Source organism: Mytilus edulis, chromosome 12, assembly GCF_963676685.1.
Source record: "Mytilus edulis chromosome 12, xbMytEdul2.2, whole genome shotgun sequence".
In the NCBI taxonomy this organism is placed as follows: Eukaryota; Metazoa; Mollusca; class Bivalvia; order Mytilida; family Mytilidae; genus Mytilus; species Mytilus edulis.
Window position 1 is genome coordinate 42517965 of NC_092355.1, and position 17616 is coordinate 42535580.

Below are 17616 nucleotides of genomic sequence, written 5' to 3' on the forward strand. Positions count from 1 at the left end.
TATGGCAGAATAAATTAAGGTAATAAAGAAAGGAAAAAGAAAAATAAGACAACACCATGGTCAAAATAATTTTTACCATGATTTTTTTATATTTTTAATACAGATACTGGTTATCGAAAAAGAAAAGTTCTAGATTTATCACTTCCAAGAATGTGAAGGTAAAAGAATACAGTATATGCATGACGGATGCCAAATGTGGAGCAGGATATGCTTACCCTTCCGAAGCACCTGAGATCACCCATAGTTTTTGGTGGGGTTCCTGTTGCTTAGACTTTTTGTGTTTTGTGTCTTGTGTACTATTATTTGTCTGTTTGTCTTTTTATCTTTTAGCCATGTGATTATCAGTTTATTTTCGATCACATTACTATAAGACGTGTCACGGAACTTATCTATACCAAATTCATGTATTTGGTTTTGATGTTATATTTGTTATTCTCATAGGATTTTGTCTAATGCTTAGTCCGTTTCTGTGTGTGTTACATTTTAATGTTGTGTCTCTGTCCTCCTCTTATATTTAATGCGTTTCCCTCAGTTTTAGTTTGTTACCCCGATTTTGTTTTTTGTCCATGGATTTATGAGTTTTGAACAGCGGCACACTACTGTTGCCTTTATGTACTAGTATTCTAAAGTTACATATATTTTATATATTGTGTGAGAATGAAAGAAAACCACATCAGTGATGCCGTAGATAACTCGCGTGCATGGGTCATTGGTTCGATCGTTTATCACGTCAAACCAAAGTTTGGAAAATTGTTTAACCACCAAGTTAGGGAGAGGTTTGGGTTTCCTCTAATCTGTTTCAACCTGCCATGTGTTGTATGTACGTGTTGTATGTATGTGTCTGTCACAAGTAAGAAGCCTGTAATTCAGTGGTTGTCGTTTGTTTATGTGTTACATATGTGTTGTTCGTTCAATTTTTGTACATAAATAAGGCCGTTAGTTTTCTCGTTTGGATTGTTTTACGTGGTCATTTCATGGCCTTTTATAGCTTACTATGCGGTATGGGCTGTGCTCAGGCCGTACGGTGACCTATAGTTGTGAATTTCTGTGTCATTTTGGTTTCTTGTGGAGAGTTGTCTAATTTTGCGATCATACCCCATCTTCTTTTTTTTTATTTAATTGTTTTACAATCAAAAATGAAAACTGTTAGTAGAAATAATACGGTCTGTTTGGCTCGGGATCGTCACAATATGTAATGTCGGTTGGTATTATTTCCTGTTGACATTTACATTGAATCTTATCCGATTCATCATTTTTGTTTTGCAGAAATCTTGGAGTAAAAAATTACGGTCACCTAATATTGTCATAGTGATGCATGGTATATTAACTGCTTAAAAAGTTTAAAAACAAACCTCATACCGAAGTATGAAAGTGTCGAATTTAACTATACAAAAGTAAAACAACTTTCGTTTAGCATTTACTATATAAACGTTTATAAACTACAGTTTAACAATTATATGTATATAAGATACATAGCTTAAGGCTTTTACTATAAACATTTGAAATGCACGAGGAGTTGAAACATATATTTCTGTTGATTTAAGATTATTTTTTTATTTTATTTTAACAATTTGGTATTCTGAAATAAATCTTTATGTTCATGTACTTTTTGTTGAAATGAGATATCAATCAAAGACAAAAGCGATCAAACGACATCAAGCTCTGAATTTTTCCTTCAATGCACAGATGTAAATCTACATGATAGCTTGCCATGTACAAAAGTTTAGAATACGATATGATTCATGTCAGTACAGGTCAACATGCAGTGTCAAGCAACTAGTAACCTTTGGAGAACCGACCATCTACCGTAAAACAATGAATCAACAATTCAACTGAAATAGCTATTTTTGATGAACTAAACAGTACAGCAAGACATAAACAGAATAAAGGAAAATTTGCAAATATTTACATAATTAAAGGGCATGCAGCTCATTCAGCACTTACTCTTTCTTTTCTTTCAGTTTATTGTTTGAATTATCCTTTGCTCAGAACAATGATGTAAAAGTTGTTATGCTAAATTTAATTAGAGGATGGGAAAAGATCAAAGAATACTGTACATTGTTTAGCTCTTCGACAGACAGCTTGATGATTATCAACCGTATTATATTATATGGCTTCATATTAAATCAGAGTTTATTTATATTATTATATATTATAATTTTTTACGCACATCCTGATTTCAAAACATCTGAATTTTAATCTCGTTAAAAGCATCAAATATGGCTGTAATTGCTAAAACTGAACTATAGAAAACAAAGGCAAATAACCGTTGGAAGTCTTGAGATATATACAGCTGAAAATGCTATTCTTCGAGTTTTCAGATGTGAAAATTTACCATCTTGTAAAAGTATATACTCTGAAATGAAAACTGATATCAATCTTGGTGGCTTATTTTCCTTAAATGATATCAATGAATATATCTGACAAACAGCAACCATAAACAACAAATATCAATACCAGAAATGCGTATACTAATTTAACCCTGACGAAAGTTTACATTAATAACGTTTAAATATACACAGTTACTGCTATCATGAAAACTTTTTACCTATATGATATTGTCTTCGAAGCACGTGTTTTTAGAATCTTGTTTTTTCTTCACAAAAAAAGATTATTTTATTTTTCGAAACCTAAAACAAGAAAAATGTGTAAACGATTTTACAACTCGTTAAAAAAAGATCCTGTAAAATGAGAAAATTTAGACAATCCATAATGTTTTCTACATTTGAAAATGCCTGTAACAAGTCAGGAATATGACAGTTGTTGTTCATTAGTTAGATGTGTTTTATCATTTGATTTTGCCATTTGATTAGGGACTTTCCGTTTTGAATTTTCCCCGTATTTTTGTGATTCTACTTTTTTCCAATTGAGTACGAGGAATGGTTGTGTAGAGTGTAGAAAGTATAAAGTAAAACAATTGCAGCAGTTGTAATTGAGGATAATGGATAAATAATTTCCTGTACCAAATCATACAAATGGCAGTATTCGATTGCAATGATTAATTGCCGTTGCTTATTCTTTCATGATCAAATTACAGATATACAGAATGATTCCCATTTAACGTCGTCTTATTACAATGTTATACAATTTTGTTTCAACATTGAAGTAAAACGGAGAATTCATTCAAATCTATACTTCATTGAAGTAACTTGTCGTCATTGATGTTTAATTGATTGTCTGTTTATTTGAGGTTCTTATCCTTATTTTTTCGTGAGAGAAATTAATTATTTTGTTAGATGAATAGTTTGATTCTAATTTATTTTGTTTCGTTTCAGACGGAAAGTGAAGAATTTGATAAATAGTGTAAATATCAACCGAAAAAAATAAATTCAACACTTAGTTTAAAAAGAGATCCTTTCCAAATATGTTTTTATCAAGCTCCCAAACTAATTTATTTTTCAAAATAAATATAAATACACTTTATTAATGGTTGTTGTATCATTGTTTCCAAAACAGTTAACCTTTTAAACATACATTGATACCTATCTGCCATAATTGGCTTACCCGTACACCTCTATACTATTGTTGCTGTCAAAAGTTTATCAAATTTGGCACGATTAAACAATTTAAACCCAATTCCGTATTATAACTTAAAATGTCGTTGTGTATTAAGATCGTATAAATCAAAAAAGAAATAATTGCTTCAGAAAATGTATTATTCAATGTTAGTCGGTATTCTGATAATGATCAGTCGGTGTATATATACTTATTCTATGTGTCTTTAATTCAAACATTAACATTGCAATACAAAGGAATACAGAAGATATATCTAAAATACCGTTAAAACTCAAGCACAAAAGATTTTAAAGGGGCACTAGCTACGACATATATAAAAAAATAAAGTATGATTTTTTTTTAGATCAATCATTAATCAAATTGGAATAATGAAATAATAATTTGCTTTTAGCAATCAATTTCCTTTAATTTTGTTGAAATAAGCGATTAAACATATTTTTTGACTGATTCACTTGCAAGTGAAAACGTCATCATCATTCTAACCGGTATTCATGTGAACTTCAAGTTAACCCCTAGCTAGAGATTGACAACGCATGCATTGTACGTGTACTGGTTATTTAAAGAAAAAGAATGTCAACAATGAAAGTGAAACTACGGTAAATCATTTGATTACTAATTCGATGCACATAAAATCATTCTTATATGGTTAAAAAACAATGACAAACATCTATTTTTAATCTATAAAATAAAATCAAACAGACCTATAAAAATGCAATTGCACGTGTTGGTTTAATCTATTCGTATCTTTATTTTTGTTTACATCGCTTATATGGTCATTTGAGGTCAAATCGATAGTTAATTAGATGGCGTCTGGACTAAAATACACACGAAACGAACCTATATATTATCTACCCCATGCTCTGTAAACTGTTTATTTTAGACTTTTGATAGTTTGGATAAATGTTTTACATTGTTATAAACCAAATATGAGAATTTGAGTCAAATCGGTTACAATGAATTTGACAGCTAGTGCCCCTTTAAAAGACTAAAATGAAAATAACTCTGTTGTGAGTGCTAAAAAACTTATTAATTAGATGATACATAATTCAGTGCGTTTAAAGGGAAATATGACGTCGGAATCAAGGAAGCCCATTTTCGAATTTTCGAATTTAATATCAACACGACAAGGGTACAGAAGTATATGAATATAAATGACAGCAACGGTATGTCACAAATTGTGTTATTTTAAACATAATATACGTTGGAAATACTATAAAGGTTCCCGTTTAATCCAATCATTTCCGATTTTTTTTCAAAATTCACGAACATAAGGATTTTTTTGCACTGATAATACACAATTGTGAAATCAAATGAAAAACCGGTCCCTACAAGTTGATGTACAAAGTGACTTTTGAATTTCCTTTTTTTTCCTTCAAGAACTGTCAGTTAGAACTTTTCAGAAATGGTGAATTGACCTTCCATTTAATCATTTTTTTTCTTATACACCGATGACAGGTGTAGTGAAAATATCGATATCTAGTTTCAATCAAATTGAAATAAGCAAAGTAAAGACTTACAACGGTCTGTACAACTACAGAAACAGAAACATTGCCATAATACTTGAATAAACGTAGGAAAAAATGTGTTTAAAAGTTATATGAAATATGAACACACAAGACAATTACAGAATGATATAAAAGAAATATGAGCAAACAAAACAGAGACAATTCTTTTATGTTTTACCAGTATGTATGTAAAATAATAGGATCAGAGGAAGTTGTGAAAACTAGACGAAAAATATTTTTTGCAATGGACGCAGTTTCCCAAACGCAAGACATTTCTTATGTTAGTAGTGGGAGTATAGCAGAAGGTTTACACCTGAATGGCAGTGATTTCGATTTAATGTTGGTTTTTAAAAGTATCCATGTTTACGAGAATAAGAATAATATTCTATCCTTTTCAAATGACACACCTATAATCGTGGACATCAGTGACACTCATCCAGGGTTTACGAAGCTTAAGTATTATGACGTACAAAAAAGATACTTACCTCATGCATATGTTGAGATTGTAGACGGAGAACCATATATATCAAGTAAATTATTTCGCGAGGATTTTTTGACAGATGATATGATAATTCATGGACCATGTAAATCTTCCCCAAATAATAATTTTGATTCTGTGAATTGTTTTTGGTGTAGAGAATGGATAAAACCTGCTAGTCGATGGATAACCAGATCGAGAGAGTTGTGGCCTCATTATAAATTGGTTAAGGATATCGTGAAGTATGGAGTTTTATTTGTTCCTATAGGTTGTAAAGGATCAGTGAATGAAGATATGGAATGGCGATTATCATTTTCTTTGGCAGAAAAACAACTTATTTATTCATTTTCTCATACCCAGTTATTATGTTACGCATTAATGAAAATCATTTTGAAAGACATTTTGAAGATAAAAACCGGTGATCTTATTTGTTCATACTTTATCAAAACCATAATGTTCTGGTTATGTGAAGAATCAGATCCTTCAGAATGGCATCCCGGAAATATAATTCCCTGTCTCGAGAAGTGTATGAGACGATTGATTTACTGCGTTAAATATGAAATCTGTCTTCATTACTTTATTCCAGAAAACAACTTTTTCGAAGGTCGATTTACTATTGACCAACAAAAGTTTTTACTTGTTACATTGCATGAGATCAACAATTCATTTTGGGTTTACCTTTTCCATACAGATGAGTTTCAAAATTTTAGAGCAGAACAACTACCTTCACTCTCATATTATTTGGAAGCATCTGCTTTATCAGGCTACACGCATCCTGTTAATTCAATATTACCTTATTATTGTAACAATATCAAACAAACCCTTGTTCGTTTGATTAACATTAATGATAGAGAACATTCCATGTACATTTTGTCAGGGATTTCAAAATTTTGGATGCAATCACCTGACCATCAAACCCTAACTGCAAGAAACAAATGCGTGTACAAACAATACCAAATACGTTTGAATTGCTTCAAGGCAGGCCTACACTCCGATGCTCCTTCTGCTTGGTTATTGTTGGCATCGTTATTTTATAAATACAACAGATTCACCGAATGTATGGATATTATAAACTACACTTTGCCCAAATATACTTCTGATAAAATTCTGTTATGTTTCGACAACAGTTTGCTTGAACAGACCCTTTTCGAAAAAGTCAAAAAAGCAGTCGGAATATTACCAACATGCAAACATTTACTTATTAATACAGTGAAGTTTACCACACCATATTATTTATTGCCAGTTGAATTAACCCCTTTAATTCATGTTCATCATAGCATGTGCAGAATTCCTCCTGTTGTATATTTGAACTTATTATCGTTTTTATGTTACCATTATCTTGGAGATGAGAGAGGCAAACTAAACGCACTGAACGATCTGGAACTAACAATTCGAAAAAGTTATTTTATCTTCCCCAGCAAGATATATGATCAAATGAAAAATAAGTATCTTAAAATTGCTTATGATATGATTTTATTCAGTAATCAATAAAAACCTCTGAGTGTAATTTAGGTCATTATTCAGCGTTAACAATTGAAAATTTTCAAATCTATTCTAATTCCAGACAGCCAGTTATTACGGCGTTTTAAATTCAAATTTCTTTTACGGTTTGCATACAGCATTCGCCATCGATCTTGCACGGATCTACGCAAATCATCTTTTACATATATGCGCAAGTTTTCCAAAATGAGCTTATAGGGACGTTCAAACTCGTATGTCGAAAAAAAATGAAAACGCCAAGACTAAAATCGAAAAAGACAGATTGACATACTATTGAACACCAAACACAACATGAAAAAACAAAAGACTGAGCAACACGAGCCCCACCAACAATTAGGGGTGATCTTAGGTGATCCGGAAGAGTAAGCGAATCTTGCTCCACATGTTGTACCTGTCGTGATGTCATAAGTTAAACTAAACGAAGATATAACAAAATGTTATGAAATACAGCGGTCCTTATTTTCAATTTATGTCTTATTCAAAATAAACAGTTGTTTTAAAATATTGCAGGCATTTTAGTATCATGTAAGCAAAAATAATATATGATATTTTCAGTATGTTATTCTCATCCTGAGGTTTGTATATTTCCTTAAAAAAGTAATCAAAGGTACCAGGATTATAATTTATTACGCCAGTCGCGCGTTTCCTCTACAATACATGTAAGACTCATCAGTGACGTTGATCAAAATAGTTATCAAGCCAAAAGTTAAAAATCGTTGATGTTAAAGAGAATAAAAATATTGTCATTCGCATATTCAATTTCCATCTGATGTAGTTATACACAATTAAATAGACAATCAAATTTTTTTAATCAGATAAACAACACATCAGCTTATCAGAGAGTCGAACGACGTTACAAAAACAAAACAAAAACACTACGCTACAATTTAAGATCGAGGAAAACCAACTCAGCAAAAAAGGGGAGGGAAAAGCAGTCCCTACTTCAAGAGTGGCAACCTGCATGTAACTCATGGCAAGTGAAAACATGCTGATAGATCGTATTCGGAGATGTCACTATCTAAAAATAGATACAACGGAACTGTAGGAGCATGGTACCTACTGTTTACACATATGAACGATTTAAACGGTTGAACAGATTACTCATGCTGACATACACGATTACCATAATTTTAAATTCCTTTATTCTATTTACTAAAAAAAACTTACAGAATTTAGAAATATAGGTGGTAGATTATAGACTGTATAATCATCGTTTATAGACGATTTGATTATTCCCAGCTATCCACCATTTCAAATGGTGTTGATGACTTTTCTAAACCCGTTTCTGCATAATCAGTTACTTGACATTTTTTTTATGACTTAAAATACATTTTTTGAAAATCACCTTGTATAACTCAGGGAAGTATAAACAAAGGGCCCTGGGTTTACGTTGATCCATCACCCAGGGGTAAACGGTGGAATCTATGTTATATTTTTGTACATAAGTTATTCATTCATATTCCTTATACAGACGAAGTCTGCGTTCAAAAGATTTAAAACATTCTACATTAGATAATATACATTAAAAGACACACTACAATCTATATATTCCCTTTATTTATAATTGACATTTAAAATTGTACTTTTAACACATGAATTACATTGTAAAGTGCGGTCAGTGATTTATAGGTCACATGCTCGACATTGTAAATGCGTGTATTCTATATTTCTGTTATTGGATGTATAATATTCTAAAAAGGGAAAAAATCATGAACGAAATTGATGTGTTACTTATTAATGTATAGTATTTACTAGAAGTTTTATTACAGCTGCCAACATTTCCTTTTTCGAAGATAATGATATATTCATAGGTTCAATTCAACTGCCTAGTTCCCGTTTTGCATATGATATCAAGTGACTGGAATAAAAACTTTAAGACTGATATTTGATTATATTCCTTCTTTTCCAAATAATCCATTTAACTGTATTCATAATCGTTATTCTACATTACATATCGGTTGAGTGGTCGAAAAACATAGAGGTTAGATACAGTTGCGTGCCTCCAGTTAGATGATTAACGCGTCACGTGAGACATAAGTTTAATGACAGTCTTAGTTATTGCTCCTTGTGGCAGCAGCTTTTGAACCTTATTCTAAAAATACTGTTTACAAACCTATAAGTATGCCTCCAAGTATAAAAACTGAATCCAACGTAACGAAAACCCCGTTTACTGACATATGTTACTGAGAAGGTTGCGACAAAAAATAATTCTGAGAAAACAAAAACCGAAATGTTGGATGAACTTTCTAAAATTTGTTTCAAAGTGCCTACAAATCTCTTTAAACGTTTTTTAAAACTACAAATGTATATAAAAACATTTGGTAACATAACATCGATGTTCGCGTAGAAAACACCGAACACACTGTAAGTGCAGCAGCCATCTGATACGCAACAGAAACACAAAAACGTGAAAGCATTGACAATACTTCTTCTGGTACGGAAAATGTAAAGAGTAATACATTGGTAGCTGCTTTCAACACTATGTCACAATTAGTGAATGGCCTTCAGAACACAGTCGATACCCTGATGACAGAAAAGCTGAATGATGCTTATCTACATCAATGTAACAGCATTGTCATATGGTTTACCATAATACTAAATTCTGTCCATTGTAGTTATTAGCAAAAAACGTATTTACTACACATCTGATGAAAAATGATACCTCCCTTGGAACTGTATCGTATGTCCTTAAAAAAAACGGATCTGAGATACTAGTCAAACAATACAATTTACCGCATACTCTTTATAACAATGCGTTTATGAGTAAATCGTTGATTTAGTAAAGACCAGTTGCAAATATTTCATACATATTTTAAATGATTTACTAAGAATATAAAAAAGGGGATATTATGAAGATCTAACACGAAGTTTTCTTACCAGAGTTAACACACAAGGAGGACATGTATTTTCGTTTGCTCGAAAAGTTGCTCACAAAAGGATCCCAGTGATCTATTACCATATGAAATTTTCTATTCATTGATTCTATAATTTTATGGGGTTTTCATGTAGTCAAAAATAATTGAAAAAACTATAAGCATGATTCCTGATTTGTCTTCGTATAGTCTAAGTTATCGCAAGTAATGTTGATTTTCTTTTTCTCCAATTACTTGGACTTTTATGATATATACCATAAAATTGAAGAAAATTTGTTGGAATATCATGTTTCTTTAAATTGATAAAAACAAGGAAATTCATTGTTCTCGTTCAGTTAATCATTGACCACAAATATTCCTGCCTCAGACCATTTTTCATAAAAAAAATTGTATTCTAATTTTTTTAAAGTGTATTAAAACAAATAGGCTGGCCCCTCAATTGACAGTCATTTGGTCATGGAAAGCGTCCTCCAGTTTAGTCTTATTTAGAAATATGTTCTTCCAAAATCTATAAGTTGTTTGATATTATCCTTATTCATCATCCATATTTTATCTGCACCATATTTTCTATATTTATTATTGCAAAGAATTTTCAAGGAGAAAGAGTGAATTGGAGAAACGAGAGGAAAATGAACCCTTATAATTATCGAACGGCAAACCATTTCCTTATCTTACACTCATCCTAAATTCTGTAAAATGATTTAAGAATAAGAACTAGAGAGTAAGGCTACCAATTAATTTTGATGTTTTAAAAAAGTTATAAAGAGTTAACAAAAATGAATTTTTCAAACTTCATTGACTCCATTATAACAGCTAGAGTTATTTCCTTCTTTTGCTTCCGATGCGGAAAAATAAAATGTTATTAAATCCAAACAATTTGAACCCGCAATTAATTATGTATATAAGACATTACATTCACAGACAACGTTGCTCGTCCTCACTTCAAACAGTAAAAATCTTATCCATTTCGTAAGAGTTTAGATATTCAGCTACACAAAATTGATAGTCAGATGTGTCCTTATCGTGTTTTAAAAGATATTTAGAGATCTCTTAAACATATATATTGGTTTATCAAAATACTGACCCGTGGAAAGATCATTTTTTTAAACAAAATCAGACATGTTCTAGAATTATGCACTTATGATCCTTAAAAGTTTTCATGTCATTCATTTAGAAATGGTGCTGATACCGCAGCTGGTAAAGCTAACCTAGTGTATCACATAACAAAACGTTAGGTCGTTGGTCTTCTGATTGTTATATGCGTGATATTCGCACGCAACCAATCTTTATAAAACATACACAACAGCAGCTCGATGAATCTGTTTATCATTGATGATTTTATAGTCAGTATTGAATTTATGGACGTGATAAATGCATGTTATATTCATATGTATTTTGTTTCTTTTATTTACCTTAGTATTCGTTGACTTATTGAAGGTGATTCAGGGGGTTATCCCCACTATAAGTACTTGGGTCACTTAGACTCATCTGATTTCTAATCACTTTTTTGTTAGAATCTCTTGGCACCTTTTGAAATATTTCACTTATCATTCATTATTTTCATTAATTTTCCACGCATTTTTTATTTAACATCTCAAACTTCAAAATAGACTTTATGGAAATTAGGATTTCAATAAAATATAACAAAACGCCTAAAGCACATCAATATACTTATAATATCTGGAAACATAACTTGAAAAACAAACTAAAAAATGTTCTTTAATAGAAAGGCATTGACCTACTCTGATAAGACAATATTAAAATCGGTGATAGTGAAAATTTAGGCAATGAGGATAGTATTAACTAGAGGCAAAGTCATTTTTTGTCTGGTTTATTTTATAAGAATATCTATTTTTTTCAATATAAATATATATACATATAAAAATGATAAAAAAAAATTATAGTCTGTAATATGTATTTTAGTGAATGTACATCTTTTGTTTGAGTATCTAATAAATTACTTTCTATGTTGAAAATAAAGGGGATAGAACTGTTGGATGCCTCTTACATTATGTGGATATATTTCTAAAACTGATTATAAATCCAAGGTATAAAATGGACTACATGTTTAGCCTTCTATTACCCCTGGATAGCTGGCTGATTTTGTCAACAGGGACCTTAATCTGTTACCTGGACGACTTATGTAATTGTATACAGGAAATATTTAGGAATAAAACGTGTATATGTGTTTAAAAAAACAAAAACAAAACCATCTACAACCTTAATTCAACACCTACAAAATTGTAGTTCACCGTCACACGGGAATTGGTCCATTGCCACGCTTGGGCCGTCAGATGAAGCTTCCCTTTGGTATTCTTTTGTATTGTTTAAGTTGAGCGTAGTGTACTTTCCACTTAAGAATCTCTTCCTGACTATTTCCCGGAGCAAAAATTATTTTCTGATTGTTGAGTGATTTCCCAAGGCCAAACAATTTATATTTTTTTTAATATATTTTGTACAGAAAATAAATTTTCATTCTATTTAGTGTAATATTCATAACAGATATATAACATGTACGCAGGTTTTTTTAGTATCAATAATTCATTATTGACAAACTCAACAAAATTTATTACTGAATCTACATTCTGCTGACACTACATACACTAATATTACACTCACCAGAAAGGACATTTTAACAAATTTTTTACCTCAAGATTTGTAATAGGTGTTAAAGTTTAAAACAGTAAGGAGAATGAGCATATCGACACAAAATAATTTCACAGTTTGATATCCTACGAAGACTCTCATACTAACTGTTTGATTGATAACGAGAAAAAAATTATTATTATAGAGACTTCAATGTCGAATTCCTCACAAATCATAGTGTGCTATAACACGTGTTTAGATAGCCTTGGTGTAGTGTTTAGTGCATCAGACTACAAAAACAAAGGTTTCTGGTTCGATTCTCGTTCCGGGATGAAAATTTCATAAGAAAACTTTAGAAAATTGTATAACATGACACGCATGGTATAATCGCCATTGAAAAACCAGCATCACCGTTGAAATCAAACTTTAAATATGCTATCATTATATTAAGTTTTACATGATTTCACTTCAACTACTTGACCTACAATCAGCTAAACAAGATATCATATGGAAATCTCTCGTCATTTGCAGATCTAAAGTTATTGATTAGCTTATTGGATGGCTGCTTACATGGTTGATTAGTTGTTGATATAATTCCAGTGGCAAATAAGTCATGCATATACAGGACTGGAAAAGCATAGAATATATTTTCAAATAGAAATTCGACTATGATCTTACCCAAACACACATAGAAAAAGCGAGGATATAAGCAAAAATAAATAAAAATAAAAAAAATAAAGTTGAAATTTCTCAGATTTCACTTACTAGTTTTTATATAAGAAAAACTTGTAGTCTTGGCTGCTTGAACTACAATAGGAAATTCAGACGAAACAATGAAAATTTGACCAATCATTGCCGAGAACAGATTTTTGACTAAAGATGAGAAATTCTGTTCTCATACCTATCAAGAAATGTGAAAATAGCACAAAAAATAGAGTAAACTTCATAATCTAACACATTCACCATGTCTAATACGTCTATAAACAAAATAAAACGCAGCAGCATTATATCAACAAAGTGAATTCAAACGCTGGTTACTTATTTCAATGATGCCACCTATGAAGTCGCAAAGTTAAGTTTGAATTTCAACATTTCTTTAAAAGGAAACTGAGTTCCACTTCGGGAAAAAACATATGTTTACCCCATTCACATTTTTTGTAGCTCGTATATTCAACCACAATCTCCTCAATGGACGGAGTTCCAAAAACAATACACGTATATTAATCAATGTATGCATCTTAAATTTAGGAAAATATATTCATACACCTTAAACCATACAATTATTCGAATATGAATATTCAAATACCGATCCCAAAAAATATAATTCGCTATCAGAGCATTTGATAATGTTTGTAGGATTTGTTAAAAATTGTAAACTTATTTTGAAATACTGCCAACCAAATAAAACCTCTTTCTTTGGAATTACTGTATCATGTTACATATAAACTTTTGGAAAATTGAATCGCACAAAAACCGGACAAAGGGTTTTTGTTTAATTTTCGCAACCATTTGGAATGTGTATTGATCACATTTATCATTGTCTTAACGAAAATTGAACTATACAATGTTTTACGACCGGGCATATCAAACAGTACCGTTAATAAGCTTTTGAAAGACATATAGTAAAGCCTTGTGTTAAGTGGGTGCAAAAAAATCCTAAACTGGAAGGCGTTTTGCAAATTATCACTGGCCAAGAATAATAAAAGAAAAACTTTTCTTCAATTTTGATGTTGAAATCAGAAATGAATGGCTATTGCTTCACACACAATTTTAAGTAAAATATGCCAACATTATATTCTTGAAATGCGAACTTGCGTGTTATGTGTTAATAATATTGGAGTAGCGTCAGGATTAAGTCATCACCTGTTGCTAATATTCTTTACTGCAAAGTTATTGTAACAAGACGAAATATATAAATATGGAAAATTTAGCTTTCGGACCATGTTCAAGTGCAGGGCTAATTGGTTCGATCGTTTTTCGTTCTAAACCAACCACTACACAATCGTTTTTAATTGTTTTACAACCAAGCATGCAAACTGTAGATAGAAGAGCACACCACAAACTGTTTGGCTAGGGGTAGGTGCAATATGTAAGGGTAGAATTGGGGTATTTTATGTTGACTTTTACCTTATATTCTATCAATATTTGGTTCTGCAGCTAGCTTGGTATAATATATTACGTCGCATTGTACCGCCTTGAAATGCATGCTTTATTTACTGGTGTGCTAGAGATAAATCATCATTGATACACTTCTAGCGGAACATTTTACAACCAATCTTAAATTAGAGTATGAATATATAGTTGATATCAACTATATAACAGTAATACAATGTATCAACAATTCAACCTAAATAGCTATTTTTGGTGAACTAAACAGTAGAGCAAGACAAAATCAGAATAAAGAAAAATTTACAAATATTTGTAAAATAAAGATTTAAGCACATGTAGTTCATTCAGCACTTACTCTTCTTTCTTTTAGTTTATGGTTTGGATTATCCTTCGCTCAGAACAATGATGTAAAAGTCGTTATTCTCAAATTAATTAGTGGACGGAGAAAGATCAATGACTACTGTACATTGTTTTAGCTCTTCGACAGACAGCTGAAAGTCTATCAACCGTCTTATATCATATCGTTTCATAATAACTCATATCTAATTTATATGGTTTTTTTTTTATTCTTTTCGCACAACCCGATCACAAAACATCTGAATTTCGATCTCATCACCAATATCAAATATGACAGTTTGTTAGTTTAAACATATTTATTTATAGTGGATTGGGAAACAAGTTTTGCAACTTATATTAATAAATCCCTTTTCACTTTGCGGGTGCGAGTGCTGCCTTGTAGCGGCATTAGCATGCTCTTTTTCGAAATCTACAAGGATGTCTTTAACGTGTAAGAGATATAGATCTCTCTTAACACGGGCCAGCCATTCATCGTCCCCTTCCGACGGACTATCATCGCTTCCTCAAGACCATACTCGCAAATGGTGTCAAGGGAGAGCCGAAAATTGAGTTCCTGAAATTTTCATCCCAAAATATGACAGTCACTGCTAAATATGAACTAAAGAAAACAAAACCAAAGAACTGTTGGGAGTCTTGAGATCTATAGCTGATAATAGTATTCTGCGAGATTTCAGATGTAAAAATGTACTATTTTGTATAATTATGTACTCTGAAATGATAACTGATATCCATTTTGGTGGTTATATTTCTTCCAATGATATTGATGAATATAACTGGCAAACAGCAACCATAAACAACAAATACCAATACCGGAAATACGTATACTAAATAAAAGCTAACGAAATTTTACAATTATAACGTTTATAGAAACACAGAAACTGCTATCAGCAAAACTGATCAAGATATTTGTAATAGTTATAAAATAGAAAGTTGCAGACTGGTGTTGATCCGGAATGTTTACGATGTAAATGTTATATAATCTTTTCTGCTCAATTTTAGGAAAATCACTTTGATATGAACCTATAAACCTTTATATTTGTACTCCGTCAACTGGAAACTCTTCTCAGTTCTACATTGTGTTGTTTTTATGGACAATTTAGCGTACTTATTGTGATTGTCCATGAAACTGATCAATTAATATGTAGCATTGTATTTTGTCGTTTATGTTTTGAAATTATGTTATTTCCTCTTAAAAAAAAAGGTATGAAAAAAATTACGAACTCAATAATAAATTTTAAAAAGGGAGTCCAAACAAAATCAAACGTAACGAGTTAAGAACATCGGCCATGTTCCAGACTTGTTACAGAATTATACATAAAAGTTCATATGGTGGTCTAAAACAAACCTAGCTAGAACCATTTGCCTGACATGCTTTGTTTGTCTTATCTTTATTAATAAAATACTTTATTATGGATGCTGACTTACTTTTAAGGCAGCACAGTTCGCCTTTTCAGAATCTAAAGGCCTTTGGGTAATCGCATTGTTCGTACACCAAAACGAAAATAAAGTTACGTCATTGTTTGAATTTATATTGTTTATCCGGTTTTAAACCAATCACAACGTTTTGGTGTACGCTTTTGGAAATATTACCCAGAATGCATTACATTTTGAAACGGCGAATTGAACTTGTTACTTTTTAACTTAGATTTACTTGCTAAAAAGGTAAAATATAAAATATATTATTATGCTTTAAAATGCTCTATGGCAGATAAGGCATAACACCAAGCATAACATAGTAAGTAAGAAATGGTTTGAGACATCCAAACAAACAGCCTGATAATGCTCGTCATATATATAACACCCAGGTATTTAAGAATAAATAAGAATATCGCACAAAGACGCTGACCTCATCACTCTGATAGTCACTGCAAAACAGGCAACTACACTTTTAATAAAAAAAAATCTTAAAAACTTGAATAAAATGTTATGAACAATCTACATACAAGAACAATGTAACTACAAAAGACATATCTTGCAATTTAGAATAGTATTGTTATTGGAGATATGTTTTCACTCATAGCACAAATTCTCAATGATGCTGTCCAGATCCTCCACAACAGTAAGCGTGTTGCGATTATTTTACACATTTTGGTCTCACAAATCTTCTGCAAAATAAAAGATTATACAATTTCGTTTTAACGGTTTCAATTTCATAGATATTTTTCAAAAGTAAAGGGCGGGACATTAATCCGAATTTTTTTATCACTACATGTAAGATTATTTCATTTTTCGTAACCTTAAACAAGAAATATGCGTGAACGATTCTACAACTCGCTAAAAGGATTCTGTAAATTGAGAAAATTTCGTCAATCCACCATGTTTTCTACATTTGAAAATGCCTGTACCAAGTCAGGAATATGACAGTTGTTGTTTATTCGTTTGATGTGTTTTATCATTTGAGTTTGCTATTTGAATAGGGAGTTTCCGTTTTGAATTTCCCTCGGAGTTATTCTCGTATTTTTGTGATTTTACCTTTTTTCCAATTGAGTGCGATGAATGGTTGTTGCAGATAATGAATAAATAAAGTCCTTTACCCATACATGTCAAGTGACATGATATTCGCGTGTAATACACGCTTTTTCAACGGTTTACACGCGAGGCTTTACCAAGTCAGGAAAATGGCAGTTGTTATCATAGTTCATTTCTATGTCATTGTATGTGTGTTGCATAGTCGTTTGTTGTTTGTTTGTTG

General features: G+C 31.4%; 1 protein-coding gene across 1 annotated transcript in view; it reads left to right on the top strand.

Annotated features, from left to right (window-relative positions):
- Positions 1-15117, top strand: part of LOC139498511 (uncharacterized) — a 29065-nt gene extending 13948 nt beyond the window's left edge. Inside the window, exons 15-16 of the mRNA XM_071286934.1 lie at positions 104-158; positions 14938-15117. Coding sequence (XP_071143035.1) covers positions 104-156 — 53 coding nt within the window. The 3' untranslated portion in view covers positions 157-158; positions 14938-15117. The remainder of the gene's footprint in view (positions 1-103; positions 159-14937) is intronic.
- Positions 15118-17616: the final 2499 nt, after the last annotated feature.